The sequence below is a fragment of the Spinacia oleracea genome, chromosome 4 (genome assembly GCF_020520425.1).
Source record: "Spinacia oleracea cultivar Varoflay chromosome 4, BTI_SOV_V1, whole genome shotgun sequence".
Classification (NCBI taxonomy): domain Eukaryota; kingdom Viridiplantae; phylum Streptophyta; class Magnoliopsida; order Caryophyllales; family Amaranthaceae; genus Spinacia; species Spinacia oleracea.
The window spans coordinates 17,276,720-17,295,734 of record NC_079490.1 but is presented as its reverse complement, the minus strand read 5'-3'; the positions used below and the strand labels follow the sequence as shown (position 1 = coordinate 17,295,734).

Sequence of the window (19,015 nt, the reverse complement as noted above, 5' to 3'; positions counted from 1 at the left end):
ATTAAAACTTTAGAGGATCCAAACTCTTTTCTCCTATTTTGATTTGCTTTTTGCTTAATTTTCTTTTTCTTTTGCCATTTTTTTAACCATCTTTTTGAATTTTAAAATTTATTCCTTTTTAAAATAATTGCTAGACTTTTTAGAAGTTTAAAAGCTTAAACCCGATTATGTGTAGAATTACACGTAACCGGGTGTACTTCTACCAAGTGATGTGCATGACATCTTTTTAACTAGTATTGAAGCCCGTGCATTTTCGTACATATTTGTCCTTATTATATCATCGTATACAAATAAGTATTTTATAAATTATACGTATAATAGAAAGTAAAATTCTATTATATACTTAATAATAATTATCCAAATTTAAATTTATCATATGTATTAATTCAAATATCAAAGGTTTAATGTAAATAAAACTCTATTTCATATTTGATACTTATCTAGGCATGGAGTGTTTTATATTATTACGAATATGCATAGGTATGTAAGTGTATAGAATGAAGAATTGTAATTTATCTATTTTTCTTCTTTGATTATTTTATCCACTCCCTATGGTATTATTTAGCATTTGAGAAAACTCACTATTTGATAATTGTTTTTTTTTTTTTTTTCTTATTATTCTTAGCAAAATTTCTAAATTCATACCTTATTGAATGATATTTTTTTATATATGAACGTTCTATCAATTACATTTCTACACAAAGGGTCTTGCATAATTATAACTTAGTCTAGCAACTCAATGATATTTTTTTTATATATACGAATGGGGAGGGGGAATGGGGAGGGGGAATGGTCGAATGAGGAGTGGGAAAAGTAAAGAATTAATGTACGTGAATTACTTAAGCAAGATGAAACACTATCATACTATTTCTCAATTGCTTTAGTTTCTTCTTCTTCTTCTTCAGGATACTCGATGATTGGGCCATTGATACTGCATGTCTGCATGAATTGTCCTCAGTACTTCCTTGGTTGCTTGAGATATCTGAATCTATACCAAAATCATCTTTTTCATTGGTTGCTTGAGATATCTGAAAATTTAGAGGTTAAGGACCTAATCAGGTACCATATACAAAACATTACAACTAATTACGGAAAATTGATAACAATAATTCCGAAAGGTTTCAACCGTAATGGTGTACGACTCTACGAGTAACCACAACCATAGACATCAATAATTTTTTTTTCTTTTCCTGTATATATCTACAAAAAGGTAGAAAAGAAGTAGGATAAATTTTAGTTGAAATCTATCTTTATCATATTATCTACCATCTTATCAAATTCAGTGGTCAATCATGGCAAGACTCTAATATTATTTATTTAATTATATAATAAGTTAATTACATGTTAATTATATAATAAGTTAATTGCAATATGTGATGACATGGAAATCCTACGTGAACGCTCTAAATTACCACCTATTATTATTTTAATTAACATCCATACTCACCGTGTATTGTTATTAGACTAACATTAGAAATCAATTCTTCAATATTATATAAATTAACTAAAAAGTTATAACAATACATAAATAAAATCAAATTGTAAAGGAGAAAATTATATTGATTAATTTTTCCTCCAATAACATATCATGTACTACGTAGTTACATTTATAGTTGTGAGAAATAATTCCCCTGACTTTCATTGATTGTGTATTGTCAGTATATTATACAAATTACCCGTTGTACAATAGCGTGATATAATTAAGAATTCTAATTAATACATAATATTTACAAAATAACTGCATATTCTATCATATCCTCGCAGTCGAAGCGGGAGATTGTCGTACGCTAAGACTGTCCCGAAAATCATTAGAAAGTACGCGTGTAAGACCTTTTATAAAAATATCATCAATCTGGTGGCGAGACGGTACATGAAGGACATCAGTAAATATACAAACTATCTGTTGTTCAATAGCGTGATATGAGGCTATTAATTAGGAATCTAATTAATACATAACATTTACAAAATAATTGCATATTCTATCAATGGTAATTCAATTATATTTTATTTCATTTTTATCTTAGTTCCCTAAAAAATGCAAAGTAAAATCTTTTTAAAAAAGTTGAAAAAAGAAATTATTTTTGGCGGGAAAAAATCGCACCAGGAAATGACACGTGTCATTCCTGATGTCTCTTTTAATATATAGTAATAATAGAAGTAATAGATTAGATTTGGAAATAATAACTTCGGTTAAAATAATAAATTCAAATACTTTCGGCGGGTCGAATCATAACCCGCTCCGAAACTCCTGCAGGTAGAATCATAACCCGAAAATCGCACCGCCCTTTTTATATTCGAATCTGGGTGAGAGGAGAGAAAAAGGGAGAGAAACGCTTGCTCATCTTCGAGCTAAGCTCCAACCTAGGGTTAGGGTTAGGTTTCCGAACCGAGCAGAAATTGAAATCGACCTTCAACAACAATGGCGAATCGAACAGACCCACTAGCAAAGAGTATAAGGGGAACGAACCCACAAAATTTGGTCGAAAAGATAGTTCGATCGAAAATCTACCAAAACACCTACTGGAAAGAACAATGCTTCGGTCTCACCGCCGAAACTCTCGTCGACAAGGCCATGGAGCTCGACCATGTGGGTGGCACTTACGGTGGTAATCGCAAACCTTCTCCATTCATGTGTCTTGTCATGAAGATGCTACAGATTCAACCCGAGAAAGATATCGTCGTTGAGTTCATCAAAAACGAAGATTATAAGTAAATCTCAAATCTCTATATTTCTTATTTTTGCTGCATTTTTCAAATTTATTTATCTTGAGCTCAAATACGTGGTGTTGAAATTGAATTAGCTGCGGCGAATTTGTTTTCTTATGAATGATTATTGATTTTTTTTTTCTTGCAACTACAAGTTTGAATTGTTTTCTGATTGTATTTCTCGTTTAAACTTTTGGTTAAGTGGGAGGTTAGGCAAATTTTTGGATTCAGTGTTCAATTTTAATGTGTTTTTGTTTATTTTCTGGTTCAATGTTGATTGTGGCTATTGTAACTGCAGGTATGTGAGGATACTTGGGGCGTTCTATTTACGTCTTACAGGAACGGATTCCGATATCTACTTGTACCTAGAGCCATTGTACAATGATTACCGAAAGCTGCGTATGAGGAAGCCGGATGGGCGTATGTATTCATATCTATATTTATATCAACTTCTTGCCTTCCTTTATTACTTTGGATTTTGGCTAATCTCTTTTTGTATGTGAACAGAGTATTTGCTGACTCATGTGGACGAGTTCATTGATGAACTTCTGACGAAAGACTATTCATGCGACATTGCCATGCCCCGTATTAAGAAGAGGTGATACTTTCTTTTCTTAATTGTATAATCATGCTGATAATAGGTTGGTACCAGCTGTGTACATGTGAGGTCTCTTCCGTTCTTTTGATTTGAAGTTCCTTAGGTTTGTTTGGGACCTTTTATTTAACAAGCACCACTGCCACTGGCGGAACCAGAAATTATACACAGGGGGCCAAATTTTAACATATAATTTTTTTAACATTGAAAAACAAAAATAAAATAAGAAAATTAAGTATAAAATTGAGGGAGCTAAGAATTGAACCTTGTACCTCCTTGCACATCCAATCATAAAGGAAAATAACCACTTGAGTTATAACAGACATGTGCTTCTGTAGTGCATAATACTTGGACATATCATGGGAGGCATGGCCCCCGCCAGCCCCCCTAATTCCGCCCCTGACCACTGCCTCTGAAGTCCTAAAAGTAAATCGTTAGCTTGTATCCTTGTGGGGTTTCTCATGATTTGTGATTTTACTTCTCTTAGCCCCACATCAACTAACTTTGTGTTTGTTTCTTAACAAGCGCCGGAGTCATAGTTAACATGTACAGTATGCACTGTCAGTTTTATAATCTGTAGGAAGCTAGTTGTTGCGTATTTGTGTTCATTTGGGGAATAGCCAATTGACTTCTTATAATGATGTTTGATTAATCATCCAAAGCAAAATAATAGCATGACACCCCCCCCCCCCCCCCCAAAAAAAAAAAAAGTAAAAAGCTCCTTAAACTGTTATTAAACCTCTTATTGTGCTCTCTAGGGTTGTGCCCAAATGACAGTCACTAAGACAATACCAGGCTAAAAAGCTAGTAATAAATAATAGTTCTATTTCCTATGGCTAGGAACACCGGGTTCAATTGATATTAGGTTGATATGATTGGCAATTCATTTGAGAGGGAAAATCTATTTCCATCTCACTTAGAGAAGGGGAAAATGCATTTAGGACTTTTTTTGCTGTTGTTGTGGGGGGGAGATAACTTGTGCATAGGGCTGGCCATAATGTGATGAGGATTTTCATAGTTTTCTGATGTGGTCTTTGGGTTTAATTAGATTCAATAGCTGTAATTACTGATTGGTGATTTGTCATGGGATTTTGATAAAGAAAAAATATACACACATAGGGATTCAATTTTGAAGAGAAGGCTGTGCTGAGTTGATTGACAAATTGTATAGGTTAGCAATGGCTAATATTTGGAAGGTTTGGATGCTTGGGGTTGTTTTCTTTTGTGGAAGTTCTTGTCAGATTATGCGCTACAATATAGCTTAATGTACTTGTGTAACTTATAGGAAATTTGAAGTGCTCAAAGTTAGAACTGTTCTGTATCTAAAATCCTAGGAGTGATGAGGTTGTTTTGTACCTTTGTGATTCAGTCTATTGTGTCTTTGTTCCTCGTAAGAAAATTGTAATACTTTTGTTGTGTCTGCTTGAAAGCATTCTACACCTTCATGTTAGCACATATTTTTTTCTCAGAGGTCTTTTGGTTTGTATAGGATAGTACCTAACTCATCAGTTCCTGACGAACAGATGGAATCTTGAGAACATTGGTGCTCTAGAACCCAGAAGAAGTGCCCTAGAAGATGATTTCGAGGAGGAGGAAGAAAAGGAAGAAGATGAGATGGATGTAGATGTTGATGAACATGAAAAGGTACTAAAATCCCTGCTCTTTTGAATCTTCTGTTGCAAATTTAACTTTGTAGTTCCATTTCTTACTTGCTTCTGTTATTTTTCAACAGGATTATCGCAGGAGTCCTGTGAGAGACAAGGATAGGAGACGTGATAGTCACAGACACAGGTTTGTGCACTAGACATTATTGTACATTTCTTTGCTTTATTACCGTCTGACCGATGAGAGACAGACGAGCTATGTTTTTAATTCATTTTTATTGTCTATAGTTATTCCAATAGTCTGTGTTCTTACTTGCATTCCCAGTTCAAAGTTGGAACATGATGTCCTTTAGGACAGTATGTTATAGTTGCAAATTTCAATAACTTTTCTTTGTAGTCATCTTAAAGTACTGAGTGGAAATGACTATCCCATTGTAATATGATACATATTCTGATGACGTCCTATCTTCATGAATATTAGAAATTATGGTTTCATTTTTAATTGAAACTTCCTCTGTCTCGAAATAGGCAACGTAGCTCTTGGCACACGTATTAAGGAAGAGGTGAGTGGAATAGGCTTAATTAATTAAACAACTTAAAACTCTTTACCTCCCCCTCCCGTTTTCCCATGCCACACCCTCTGTCAGTTCACCTCCCTCCCCTTCCTAAACACATTTCATGACCACACCGTGTCCCTTATCAAATTACCAACACTAACCCCACCTTCCACTCCCCTCTCTCGTCCAACCCGTCCTTAATCAGTAAATTCAAATGAACAACTAGAGAGGAGCAAGAAGATAACGAAATATCCTGTGGGGATTGACAAGTTCTTTTTTATTCTTGTGTTTACCACATATAGTGGCAGTTTTTGAGAAATCCCAACCTCATGTTTCTTTTTTCTTGTGTTGTTTCGACAAATCTGACGCCATGGTGATTGGGCCATGGTGGTTTTAGTTCCGGAATATTTGACCAAATCTAACCACTATGGGTTTGATTGTGGCTGCTTTCGAGGGTGGTGAGGATGGGGGATCCTTTTTCTCTCTCCAGATTGATGACGATGGTGGTTTTTCGTTGAAGGTGGCGGTTTAGGCACTGATGAGGGTTGGTGGTGGTTTTGGTGAGAGTGCTGATGAAGGTGGGTGACTGGGTGGTGAGAGTGAGTGCTTGTTGGTAGACGTGTCAGTATGGCACTGGTTGAGGTGGTCGTGGACGCATTGTAGTGCAGCTTGTGCCGTGGACCTCGTATGGAGCCATGGTGGTTGTGTAATTTGGGTTAGATAGCAGGGGGGAGATGAGGGATTGATGAGAGAGTGGGGTATTTATATGCCTTAATTTGTTCCTTTAATAAGAGAAATATGTAAGAATAAGAAAAAAGTTGGCATATTGAGCTAGGTTACAAGTATTGCAGCATTGCCATAAAATTAAAGTATTGCAAGTATTTTGAAACAGTGGAAGTATTACTTATTGCATGTTGACTTGCAGTGTCTCAACATTAAGTTGTCTTTAAGTACTTTTTTTATGGATCATCTGCTTGTGCAATATGTGGCGTTCGATACTAGCCATACGGAAGCTGTTCCCATTTTTAGTCACATCCCACAAATTTCACACTAATCACACACTCACAACCGTACAGTTTTATAGACTAAAAAAAACTTTGTGATATATCCTGCATGTCTATTGTCATGCAGAGGTTTAGAGCAGCTTCCTACAGTAAAATATGATGATCCTGCCAGGTTTCTCTGCACTGGCAGTGTGCAGTTGAGAAGTATGATGGGTCACACATTTCTTTATATTTTTATCCTCATTTGTTTGGTAAACAGTCATACTAGTTTTTGCATCTTTTCTATCTGTTTTGAGCAAATTGTGACCGTTATGTGGTAGTACTGTTAAGCCTTATAGGAGGCATTGAAGAGTTAATGGGGAATATACTTTGTATTATATGTTGACGTTATCTCGTTTTTGTTCATCTGGGATAGGGACTATGACCGTGATTATGACCGTGATTATGAGAGAGAACGTGGAAGAGGGCGAGATCGAGATCGAGACAAGGATAGGGATAGGGACCGGGACCGAGATAGAGATTACCGAGACAGGGATCGAGACCGAGATCGTTATCGCATCAGAGATGAAAAAGATTATGGTCGTGATAGGGATAGGGATAGGGATAGGCGTGACAGGGATCGTGGTAGGCGAAGGAGTCGGAGTAGGAGTCCGGATCGCAATGACCGTGATGGTGACCGTAAGAGGCATGGTAGGAGTCCGAGTCCCAGAAGGCATGGAGATGAGGATAATGGTGCACGAGAGGAGTCTAAGAAGAAGAAGAAAGGGAAGAAGGAGAAGAAGGATGATGGCACAGACCATCCTGATCCAGAAATTGCTGCAGCTAACAAACTTCGTGCTGAACTTGGGTTGAAACCGTTGCAGTTATAGATACAAATATGATTGTACATTTGTTGTTAGGTTGAAAAATGTGGGTAATCTATGTTTTCTATGCCCAAGTTGGTTGAACCCAGCAGTTGATGTTAAATTGTTAACTCATCTGTCATACTTCTGTATTGTATGATTCATTTCCAACTAGTTAACATCAAATTCTGGAGAGTGTAACCTTCTTAAGTATGCTTTTGGTTAGCCCATACGCGTTACATGTTGCACTTGATGTTTTGTGGAATCTGCAATAACAATCAGCAGTCGACTGTTTCCTGAGATTTCACTAAATTTTCTGGCCTGCCCAGCAGTTACATTTTGGAATTCATTCACACGTTTGACAAAGATTCGGGTGCTTATTATGTTGTATGATGCATTAAAGCTGTAAGTTATGGACATTATTATGCGTGGCGGTCCTTGTTCTCTTCACCTGATGTGGTCTGATTTTTCTAGTTTCCAGTCTGGTAGGAATGTTTTATGTGAGCGTTTTTGCCTTTTTCTGGGTTTGGTCTGATCTAATAAGCAATAAGGCTAAGGTGCAGAGAACACATCCTTAATAATGCCAATATTATCTGTTGATACAAATCAAATTGAATCACAACAAAATTCATACTACTACATTGGAAAAAAGTGAAAAGACAAAGCTAAAGATAAAATTTCCCTAAAACAATCACTAAATGAAGGGTAATCTTCTTTATCTTCTACAATCAGGAAATACCTTGAGGAACCAAAACACCATTTTTGTCATAATGAAGTCTACCATGAAGAGGTCTACACTTCTCTCCCATCAATATCTTCTTTTTACAAAGCTCGAACCGTTTCTCAACCTTCTCTTTCTCTCTGATCTTCACCTTTATAATCCTCTTAATCTTCACCCCTCCTTTTGCCTCCACATTCTCCCCATTCTCCCCATTCTTCTTTACAGAATTCACCCTATTATTTACCCTCTCCCCATTTACAGTATGACTTGCAACATCACTCACACCAAACTTACAGTTTTTCGACGTACTAGCAGCACTACTACTAGTAACCTCTTTCGATCTCGATTTTTTCGAGTTTTGCTTAGCCATATTACGAGGCTTATTATCCTGACATTGATGGTCTTTACCACGGCTTTTGTCGTTCCTGAATACGAAAGACATAATGGAAGTTACTCCTCTAGGAACCTGCATGAAATTATTATGATTATTATTTTTATTATTCCTTTGGAAAAACTTATTGATCCTCTTGATTTTTCCCAGTTTGATATCGTCGTTTTTGGTACCGGAATCTTTGAGATATTTGTTGATACTGATAGAGGTGGAGTTGGAACCGGTGCGGTGGTGGCTCGGCTTCCTCCTATGGAGAGTCTTAAGGAGAAACTTGGGCATGAAGGTGATGCTCTTTTTGTGGTTTGGGATGTTGGAAATGCTGCGTGAATGTGATGAAACTGTTGGTTTTGTTTTGTTTCTTTTGAATGGATTTTGTGGCATTTTTCTTACTGGTTATTTTATGGTCCTGTTCGGCGGTAGCGATTTAGGTTTTATAGAAAAATGGAAGAGAAGGAGAAGAAGAAATCTAGTCAAGAAGATGATGGGAGTTTATGGGTTGGAATGAGGGAGAGTGGTGAAGACTGAAGATGGTGGGTGAGAATAAAGGATAGTTTCATTATTTTTCAGTTTTGCAATATGTAGTAGTAACTGCTTAATTCTGACTAAAACAAAAAATTAAAAGAGTTGGTTTATGACGAAATCATTTTTTCATTAAAAAAGAAAAGAAAAATCAGATGGATTTGACTTGATAATTTGTAGGATATATTTAATCTGAAGATTATATACTATTATTATCAAGATACTTGATTTTGTGCCTAATTTGTATTAAAAATTAATCGATAATAAAAGGTTTTAAGGAAAGTTTAATGATCGTAGATACTTTCCATAATAAAAATTTCAAGTTGGATAATATTATAGGCAAGCTTATTACGGGTATATATTTTTTGAGTACGTCCTTCACTTGAGCAAATTGTACACACGTGAAATGAAACAAAAGAAATCAATGTAACCACAACAACATGTTTCAAAGTTCGAGTTAGGTTTAATATGAAATACCTGAGCTGAATCAAGATTTTATTTGCTTGTTCGAGTTGGGCTTGAGTGTTCAGGTGTTTTGTTTTTCATGCTCGGTTCACGGATATTTTTTTTTACGAGTAGTTTCTACTTGAAAAGTAGCCAAGTCATGTGCAAATTAAACGAGCTTTCAATAAATGATACAGTCAAGATTCAATAGAAATACCTGTGGGATACTGTAATACTCCTTCCGGGCCGGAATATTCGCACCGGTTTGACCGACACATAGTTTAAGACAATAATTGACTTATTATTTAATATTGTTTATTTTTTTTTAATATAGTTAGTGAAAAATGTGTCAACTCTGTGAGGGTGGTGGAGGGCGTGAGTGAATTTTTTAATATTTTTTTAGATATTAGGAATACAGGTGGGATCTTACGTAAGTGAGAGAAACAAAATAAAATTAGAAAAAAATACCATTTATGAAAATGGTACAAGTATTATAGGACTAAGCGGTGCGAGTATTTTGGGACAGAGGATGTACAAGTAGGATTTCAGGAAAGTATACGAGTTAATTGAGTAGGTTTACAAGCACATCGGCCCATTAAAGCTCCTTGGGGGTAGATTACTAAAATTGTTTATGGCAACTGGCAAGAAGTCCTAAAACTCCTAACTTGACTACGAATCTTCGATCCTGTCTTCCTGGGAGTACTTTAAAACAGATCCGAACCTAACAACGGGTCGGAGTTTCCTTTACTTTGTTGGTAGTAAAACGTAATCGGGCTTTTGAAGATTTAGGGTCAGGCCGCTTCACACTCATCCCACAACACACTCCCTTCATCCTTTCTCTCTCCGTTGCCATCTCTCTCTTTCTCTCTCATCACCTCCGGCGACCTCTCTGTTTTCTCAGAGGTCAGTTCTATGATTCTCAATTTTCCTTTTTTTATGATGCTAAATAATACGGTGTAATAATATTTTTGTTTTAGTTTTGTGATTACTTTTTCGTGATTGATTCTTATGAAATTCTTGTATGCGTTTGATTATTTGATCCGTCGAATTTCTAATTATAGGGTTGATGGATTGATTTTGGATAATATAGGGTTTATTAGTCACGAATTGTGGATTAGATTGGCTCACATGGAGTGAATTTTGTGAATTAGGGTTTCTGATTTGTAGCGTTTTTCACATCACGGGGTTGATTATTATGAAAGTTCAGTTTTTTTAGGATTCATTTTTATATTGTGTTCATAGCGAATAGTCTATTGTGCAGAGGCAAGCTCCCGTTGATCAACATGTCTACTTTTGCGAAACCGGAAAATGCTTTGAAACGAGCTGAAGGTTGGTAACTTTTTCATCTTTTCATTGGCGCGTATGTATGCGAATTTTTATTCTGGGATGCTATTGCACTCCATAATGTGCAAACTTTTTACCAATATGGTGTATTTTGCTGATTTTCTTTGTTATCTTATCTTTATTTTATCTTCATTTTTATGTAGAACTGATCAATGTTGGTCAGAAGCAAGATGCCCTTCAGGCGCTTCATGACCTTATTACCTCCAAAAGGTATAGAGCATGGCAGAAAACGTTGGAAAAGATCATGTTTAAATACATAGAACTTTGTGTTGACATGAGGAAGGGTAGGTATGCCAAAGATGGTTTAATACAATACCGCATTGTGTGCCAACAAGTGAATGTGAACTCTTTAGAGGAAGTAATCAAGCATTTCATGCAATTGTCAACTGAGAAGGCTGAGCTTGCTCGTAATCAAGCTCAAGCATTAGAAGAAGCGCTTGATGTTGAAGACCTCGAGGCAGATAAGCGGCCTGAGGATCTAATGCTAAGCTATGTTAGTGGTGAGAAGGGAAAGGACAGGTCTGACCGTGAACTTGTTACACCATGGTTCAAATTTCTGTGGGAGACATACAGAACTGTTTTGGAAATCTTACGTAATAATTCAAAATTGGAGAATCTTTATGCTGTAAGTGTCCTATTATTTTTGTTTATGTATTCCCAGTTTCAATATTGTTTTATGCTTGCCGTGTTTATGAAATGCTTTATTGCCTTTTGGTGAAGCATATCACTTGTTCGATCTTTGGAGATTTATTTGTATGTATAGTGGGAGGTGATTGTAAGAGTCCTGTTTGTAGGTCTTATAAATCTAATTTAGGGTTTGATTGGTTTAGCATTTGATCAATTTAATATTTGTTGAGCAATCGTGAACTTCTGGGACTCCAAAGAAAATTTAGTTGAGTCTATTTATCTGTTACTGGATTTTACTGTTGGACATGCTTGGGGTTCCCTGTTTTCTCATTTTTACTTTTTCCTTTTCTTTATCTGCACTACATAGTCTGTAGATATGAAGCTCCCTGAATCATACATAGGGTTACCTCAGGAAAGGGTGCAAACGTGTTTTTCGATAGAGAAAGGCCTTAACATGGGGTGATGGTTAATCCCTTTTTTCTTATTGGCGGACCTGTAGATTCTTGCTGTTAGAACAAAGTTACATCTATTGTCTGAAGGATGGGTTAGGTAGTTGTTATTTATTGTCACTGTGCTATAACAGACTAGAGATCTATTGGTTCTTTACCAGCTTGCCTCATGATGTGCTTATGTGTTTATATTTGTTTCTGTTAGTAATGGCTCTTCAGTTCTATGTGAAGATTCATTTTTAACATCAGCTGTATTTCATGGAATATGTATCCTTTCATTAAAGGAATTTGTTATGCCCAATGAAAAACATGGATGTTTTCTTTTGATCCATATGGCGTTCCATGCTTCTCTATCTGAATTTAACCTGCCGTTATTTAGTGATTTGTATGACTTGTGTAAAGTATTTGAGGCTCAAAGTTTGCTCCGTTGTTTTGTAGATGACAGCACATCGGGCTTTTCAATTCTGCAAGCAATACAAACGTACCACAGAATTTCGTAGACTCTGTGAAATAATCAGGAACCATTTGTCTAATCTGAATAAATACAAAGACCAGCGAGACAGGCCTGATCTGACAGCTCCAGAAAGCTTGCAATTGTATCTCGACACAAGATTTGAGCAACTAAAGATTGCAACTGAACTTGAACTTTGGCAGGTGAGACAATGACCAAACACATTTCTATTGCGAAAAAATGTTTTAAGCTACTAGTGAGCGAAGAAAAATCTGAAATAATCTTTGAATTGTTTTTACACAACTACTATTTTCTACTTCACTATGAACAGTTTTAATACTTATTTTGATATTGTTTATTATGACCCAAAGCCAAAGGATTATGATCCTCTTTTGAATGTTTCAAGTCAATACTATTTTCTTAGATGTTTGTTCTGCTAGTTAGGACATAAGTGTTTTTTTGTGTGCAATCCTGACGTGCTGATATGTTGATAATTTATTGGAGATAAATTTTCTTTCTACATATTGATCTTTTATTGGAGATAAACTTTCTTTCTGACAAGGCATCTGTTCTTCCTCCAGGAAGCATTTCGTTCGGTAGAAGATATCCATGGCTTGATGTGTATGGTTAAGAAGACCCCAAAGGCTTCACTGATGGTCGTTTACTATGCCAAGCTGACCGAAATATTTTGGATTTCTGGAAGCCATCTGTATCATGCTTATGCTTGGCTCAAGCTTTTCTTGCTCCAAAAGAACTTCAACAAAAACTTAAGCCAGAAGGATTTGCAGACCATAGCATCATCTGTGGTTTTGGCTGCCCTCTCTGTCCCTCCTTATGACCATGCCCGTGGTGCGTCTCATTTGGAACTCGAGAATGAAAAAGAGCGGAATATGAGGATGTCCAATCTTATAAATTTTAATCTGGATCCCAAACCTGAGAGCAGAGAAGTGGTAATTTAGTTTGTTTATCCATTAGTTTGTTTTGTTTATTACTAGTGTGTGTGTATCCACTCCTTGCCAGTCTAATGGTTCTATTTTATGTTTTTTTTTTGAATTTTGACAGCTCTCACGCTCAGCTCTTCTTTTGGAACTGGTATGACGAAAATAACTTGTGTTGGGAACTCGAGAGAGAATTTGAGGGGGGAAATTTTTCTCTTTAACATCATTTTTTCTTTTCTTTCTTTCTTTGCAACTGGCAGGTCTCCAAAGGTGTTATGTCTTGTGTACTTCCGGAAGTGAAAGATCTTTATCATCTTCTAGAGCATGAGTTTCTCCCCATGGATTTGTCTTTAAAAGTCCAGCCCTTGTTGAACAAAATTTCCAAGATTGGCGGGAAACTCGCTTCAGCTTCTTCTGTACCAGAAGTGCAATTGTCGAAGTATGGTCTTGCTTTGGAAAAGCTAGCAACCCTGAGATTGCTACAGCAGGTGCACTGTTTGTATTATGTTTGCATCCCTGCTAAATTTATTTTGTAAGTGTAAATTGGTATACTGTGCCATAGCTACCCTGAGTGTCATTATATCTTACTTTTGACATTGCAGGCTTCCCAAGTTTACCAAACAATGACCATTGAGAGTTTGTCCCAGATGATTCCCTTTTTTGATTTTTCTGTTGTGGAAAAGATTTCTGTAGATGCTGTCAAACACAAGTTCTTAACCATGAAGGTTGACCATATGAAGGGTGCTGTTTCGTTTAGTATTTTGGTAAGCTCTCGTGTCCAGCATTTATTAATGTTCTTTGCCTCCATTAAGATTGTGGTATGCAGATGTTTGTCTCGGGTTCTTATCTCGGTTAATTGATTTTGCGTCGTCTAACATGTGGATTTTGAGTCGTCTAAACTCCTATAGGTCTTTTGCTTAGGTTAAGATTTTGGTGTTCTGGTTTTTAGGGGGGCACCAGATAAAGTATGTTAACCATTATGATGTTTAATGCAGGATCTTGAATCTGATACCTTGAGAAATCACCTTACAGCGCTTGCTGCATCTTTGAATAAAGCTAGGTCCATGATATATCCTCCCCTAAATAAAGCATCAAAAATCAGAGATACTTTGCCTGGTTTAGCCGAGGTTGTGGAGAAGGAACACAAGAAGCTTCTTGCTCGTAAAGCAATAATTGAACAGCGCAAAGAGGAACAAGAACGCCAGCTTTTGGAGAAGGTTTGTTCATTAATTGCTGTACCTTTTACCTAGGCAGTTCTGTTTCAGAGACTTTACATATTTGTTGTCTTGAAAGGAACGTGAGGAAGAGTTGAAGAGACTAAAGCTACAAAAAAATACTGAGGAAGCTGAACAAAAACGACTTGCAATTGAATTCGAGAAGAGGAAAATTCAGCGCATCCAAAATGAAATCGAAGAACGTGAGAGGGAAGAAGCAAAAGCTCTACTTATGGAAAAGTTTTCCAAAAATAAGAAGAAACCAATTATAGAAGGGGTGAGTTATTTTCTGAAAATACTTCTTCATATTGCTTGCATGTGGGTGCTATAATTTTGTGTGATGTACGTCATTTCAGGATAAGTTGACTAAGCAAGCGTTGATGGAGCTGGCTCTTAATGAGCAGCTGAGAGAGAAACAAGAAATGGAGAAAAAACTTCAGAAGTTGAGCAAGCAGATGGATTATCTTGAGAGAGCTAAGAGAGAGGAGGCTGCTCCATTAATTGAAGCTGCATATCAGCAACGCTTGGTTGAGGAACAGCTTCTGCATGAGCGTGAGCAACAGGTAGATTTAAACTCGAATTGTTTCTACGTACTTGGTTCTGTATTATACAGTTACACCAAAAATTTAGAGATTACTTCCCAGAAGCTAAGGTTTTCCTAAAGAAAAAGATGTGTCTGAATTTGAGTCTCATTTTCGTTTACTTATATTATTATAATAATTTAAAACTATGAAAGCAGTGTCTCCAGAAACTATTTTTCTAGAGGATTTTGGAATATGCATGTACATATTAGCATCATGATATTTTTGAATTATTGTCTGACCACTTCACAAACTTTGGCTTTTCAATTGGGATACTCAAGTCTGGACAGAGGGCCTATTATGTGTTGCATTAGATCTGGGAACACTGTATGGGAAATGTCTACAAAAATGGACCCGGGAACACTGTACCCGACTTGCCTTCATATGGTTTCTGGTTTTTGTGTCTAAAATTTTTAAGTTAACTTTAATTTCAATTGGCGTAAACACTTTTATTGGGGTGGTTATGCCTTCTTTTTCAGACCTGGTAATCCTATTGCATACATGTTTATGGACATATATTGGTCAGTCATAAATATGAAATGCTTCTGTTGTTGCTCTCTTTATTACCCCTATAGCAATGATTTTTAGTACTCAGCTCCAATCTTTCTTTGGTCAAAAAAGCGGGCTTCACGAGGAGCTACTGTATGGAACAGACATTTAATTGTGCTCTCTCCAGTTAGTATCTTCGATTTTTAAGTTACTGTGTGCCATATAAGGCTGAGACTTTTGATATGCTAAGATGTGCATAAATGGAAGCAAACTTAATTACCAGACTCTTTATTATTCTTTCTTTCCTGTTGCAAAACTTAATTGCTTCGCAAAGTGCATGTGCTGCTTTTACCAGATTTAGAAAAGCTAACCGGTCTTGAAAATAACATTACAGCTTGAGGTTGAACTCAGCAGGCAACGTCATGAAAGTGACCTTCAGCAAAAGAATAGACTAGCTCGTGTAATGGAAAACAAGGTTAGCAGCTCATCACTCCTAAAGGGATGCAATTACTTAATTTGTTTTCTGCTTTTGTTATCAGATACATTATATTTGTTTTTCTATTCGTTGATATTATTGAAATACGTAAGATGGTGATCGTCTTTTATTGCCAAGTGTTATACAAGGTTTTATGATCCTCTCTCACCATCTCTCTTATTCTCAGAGGATTTTCGAAGAAAGAGTGATGAGCAGCCGTCACTCTGAATTCGAAAGAATGAGACAAGAACGTGAGGAGCATATCCGTCAAGTTCGCCAGGCACGTAGTCAAGAAAGGCTAGCTAAGAGGAAGATGATTTTCTATTTGAAATCAGAAGAGGAAAGATTGAACAGGCTGCGTGAAGAGGAAGAAGCACGGAAGCGTGAAGGTAGGCATACACTCTCTGCTTACATCCACTACCACCTCCATTTCCTCTCAGCTTACAGTCCTTGCCTTGATGTTAGCAATGTGTGTGTGTATATATATATATATAATTTTTTTTCGTATGTTCACCATTTGGCGGCGTGTAAAACTTGCAGAGGCTGAGAGAAGAAGAAAGGAAGAAGCTGAGCGCCAAGCTAAGCTGGATGAGATTGCAGAGAAGCAACGACAGCGAGAGCAGGAACTTGAAGAAAAAGAGAGGTTGAGAAGGCAACAAATCCTTGTTGGTGAGCCTGCTGTTCGATCTTCTGAGACTCCTACTCCTGCCAAGCCTCAAGTCGAGGCTGTACCTGTTGCACCAGCAGCGGCAGCAGCTTCTGCTGCTCCTGCTGCTGGGAAATATGTACCTCGGCACTTGCGTGGTAAAGTGCCTAGTTCTGGTCAGGCCCCACCTCCGGTTAGGCGTGGTGCAGGTGGTGGTTGGTAATCAACTCGTGTTTGGGTTCTGACGCATAGTTTTGTTACTTTGTATGGCTATTCCCGGAGTTCAAACTCTTTCAATTTTGGCAATGTTCGTATTTATGCTGATGAATAGTATTTGAGTAGAGAGTATTAAGAGGGACATTTGACTCTCCGATAATGTATTTTTATTGAAATATCTTTGATGCCTACCTTGTGGTGGATGTACTTTTTTGGATATTGATCATGGTATTTTTCGAATAATAGATTGGCATCATATTAATTACTTGTCTTATGTGTGTAATTTTATTTGGAAAATTGATTTTTAACCACCTTTCTTTTGTACCTTCCTGGATTTGGTTGGAAATAACATCTTTTATGCTCATTTATTTGTTTTAACACCTTTCTTGGTCAATATTCCATGGTTGGGACTTGAAACATTTTCATTAGCACAAATTTTATTGTATCTGCATGTTCAGCACAATACGGAGAGTGGGGGATAGCTCAGTTGGTAAGAGTTTCCTTTTGGTTCCAGGTGATCATGGGATCAATTTTCATTCCTGCCATTATGACTAATTTTGCAACAAAAAAAAACACATTCAGCACAATATTGCGTATCAGTGAAATTGTTTTTTTCTTTTTTTTTATTCTAAATATTTGCACTAGCTAGAATTAAACACACTTAGGGGTGTTTGGTTTGCGGATTTTAGGTATGAGTTATGAGTTTAGAATCAAACCTACTAAAAAATGAGAATGAAAAACTATAAATATGTCATTTCAACCAATAGAAAAATATGTCTTGTACACTAGATGTACATGTAGTAGGATGGGAAAAGGGCGCATGTATACATAGCGTACAAGATTTTCATGTACACCAACATTAATTTGTTAACACATCATCAAACCCACTAAAAATGAGAATGAAAGACAATAAATATGTCATTTCAACAAATAGAAAAGCATGATGTACAAGATGCCTTGTCCATTAGGTGTACATGTATCACGTGTTTGGTTGGAAATTTCAAGAGTTTTAAACACACCATTATCCACATAAACACGCCATTTTTCTTATTTTTTACTCCGTATATCATTGTTCTTACTTTATATACCATTGTTCTTTTATAACATTGTTCTTATTTTTTTTTTTTATTATTGATCTTATTTTATACCATTGTTTTCATTTTCCATACCATTTTTTATACATGTTATGTACTCCTCTGTATTTATTTAAGGGATACACTTGCCTTTTCCAACCGTATTTATTTAAGAGATACACTTGCTATTTTTAGTAACTTATCAACTCCACCATCTAATTAAATAATACATCTAATTTACCCTATGACCCACCATTCTATTAAACAAATAATTTCATAAACTCATCCCACCTCCCATCCCACCAAAATGACATGGTCCCCACTTGTTTACTTATTAAAATATCTACCCAACCCCACTTACTTTATTATTTTATTTCATTTAATTCTCTTTCTTAATACCCGTGCCCGGCCAAGTGTATCTCTTAAATAAATACGGAGGGAGTATTTGACAATACATAACCGTTGTGGGTTTTTACTTCCTCGTGGGAGATGTGAGTATGGCTCATAACTTTACTCTAGGTATCAAATAAAAGAAAAAAAACTCATCCACAAAATTGAACCTAACACATGGTATTAAAAATCAAGTTCAAAACCCATATCACCTTGATATCATTCCTGATTCTAACCCATACTAGTGTCCAAACCAAACACCCACTAAGGTATAGTATTAATAATCAGGGAGATGATGAATTAAATGAATTTTAACGGGAAAAAACTGTTTGTATTTGTTTATTTCAGAAAAAAAAAAAAAAAACGATTATGAAATTTTTATAATTTTTATGGTAAAAAAATCGACGAACAAGATTATTTAAACATTAAATGGTCGAGATTTAAAACCGATGAAGTGGATTCCATTTTTATCCAGCCATTGAAAAACCTTCCATTCTATCTTTGGCTTTCCTTTTTCGTTAAAGCTCAAGGCTCGCTAAAGCTAAATTTAGGGCTACAAGCTTCACATTTACTATTTAAGTGTAAAGCCCCGACTTCTAGACACCATTAATTAGGTTAATTATCTTTAATTAGCAGCGAAAATTCTAATTTAGTCGGAGCGTCACATGCCTTATCTCCCTGGTGGGAAATACAAGGCGACATAACTTTTTTTAATTTACTAAATATTGTTGAGTAACAA

At 36.2% G+C, this 19,015-nt stretch overlaps 2 protein-coding genes across 2 annotated transcripts; both read left to right on the top strand.

The window, feature by feature from the left end:
* The first annotated feature begins 2,305 nt into the window (after window positions 1-2,305).
* LOC110775426 (pre-mRNA-splicing factor 38) lies at window positions 2,306-7,608 on the top strand. The gene is made up of 6 exons (XM_021980026.2): window positions 2,306-2,709; window positions 3,005-3,126; window positions 3,214-3,304; window positions 4,825-4,945; window positions 5,034-5,092; window positions 6,882-7,608. The coding sequence occupies exons 1-6, from the start codon at window positions 2,420-2,422 to the stop codon at window positions 7,333-7,335; spliced, it is 1,137 nt and encodes a 378-aa protein (XP_021835718.1). The 5' UTR covers window positions 2,306-2,419; the 3' UTR covers window positions 7,336-7,608.
* A 2,519-nt stretch (window positions 7,609-10,127) lies between these two features.
* LOC110775431 (eukaryotic translation initiation factor 3 subunit A) lies at window positions 10,128-17,078 on the top strand. Its single transcript, XM_021980032.2, has 14 exons — window positions 10,128-10,286; window positions 10,645-10,712; window positions 10,871-11,352; window positions 12,242-12,457; window positions 12,836-13,204; window positions 13,317-13,346; window positions 13,453-13,680; window positions 13,795-13,956; window positions 14,188-14,409; window positions 14,486-14,683; window positions 14,763-14,969; window positions 15,871-15,951; window positions 16,139-16,340; window positions 16,492-17,078. Exons 2-14 carry the CDS (start codon window positions 10,667-10,669, stop codon window positions 16,818-16,820), a joined length of 2,772 nt encoding a protein of 923 aa, XP_021835724.2. The 5' UTR covers window positions 10,128-10,286; window positions 10,645-10,666; the 3' UTR covers window positions 16,821-17,078.
* The last annotated feature ends 1,937 nt before the right edge of the window (window positions 17,079-19,015 follow it).

Bases quoted from the DNA above. Each gene is read 5' to 3' on its own strand.
- LOC110775431 (XM_021980032.2), top strand. From the start codon at position 10,667: ATGTCTACTTTTGCGAAACCGGAAAATGCTTTGAAACGAGCTGAAG. The intron at 10,713-10,870 runs GTTGGTAACTTT...ATTTTTATGTAG, and splicing joins TGCTTTGAAACGAGCTGAAG to AACTGATCAATGTTGGTCAG. The intron at 14,410-14,485 runs GTTTGTTCATTA...TTGTCTTGAAAG, and splicing joins AACGCCAGCTTTTGGAGAAG to GAACGTGAGGAAGAGTTGAA.
- LOC110775426 (XM_021980026.2), top strand. From the start codon at position 2,420: ATGGCGAATCGAACAGACCCACTAGCAAAGAGTATAAGGGGAACGAAC. The intron at 3,127-3,213 runs GTATGTATTCAT...GTATGTGAACAG, and splicing joins TATGAGGAAGCCGGATGGGC to AGTATTTGCTGACTCATGTG. The intron at 5,093-6,881 runs GTTTGTGCACTA...CATCTGGGATAG, and splicing joins CGTGATAGTCACAGACACAG to GGACTATGACCGTGATTATG.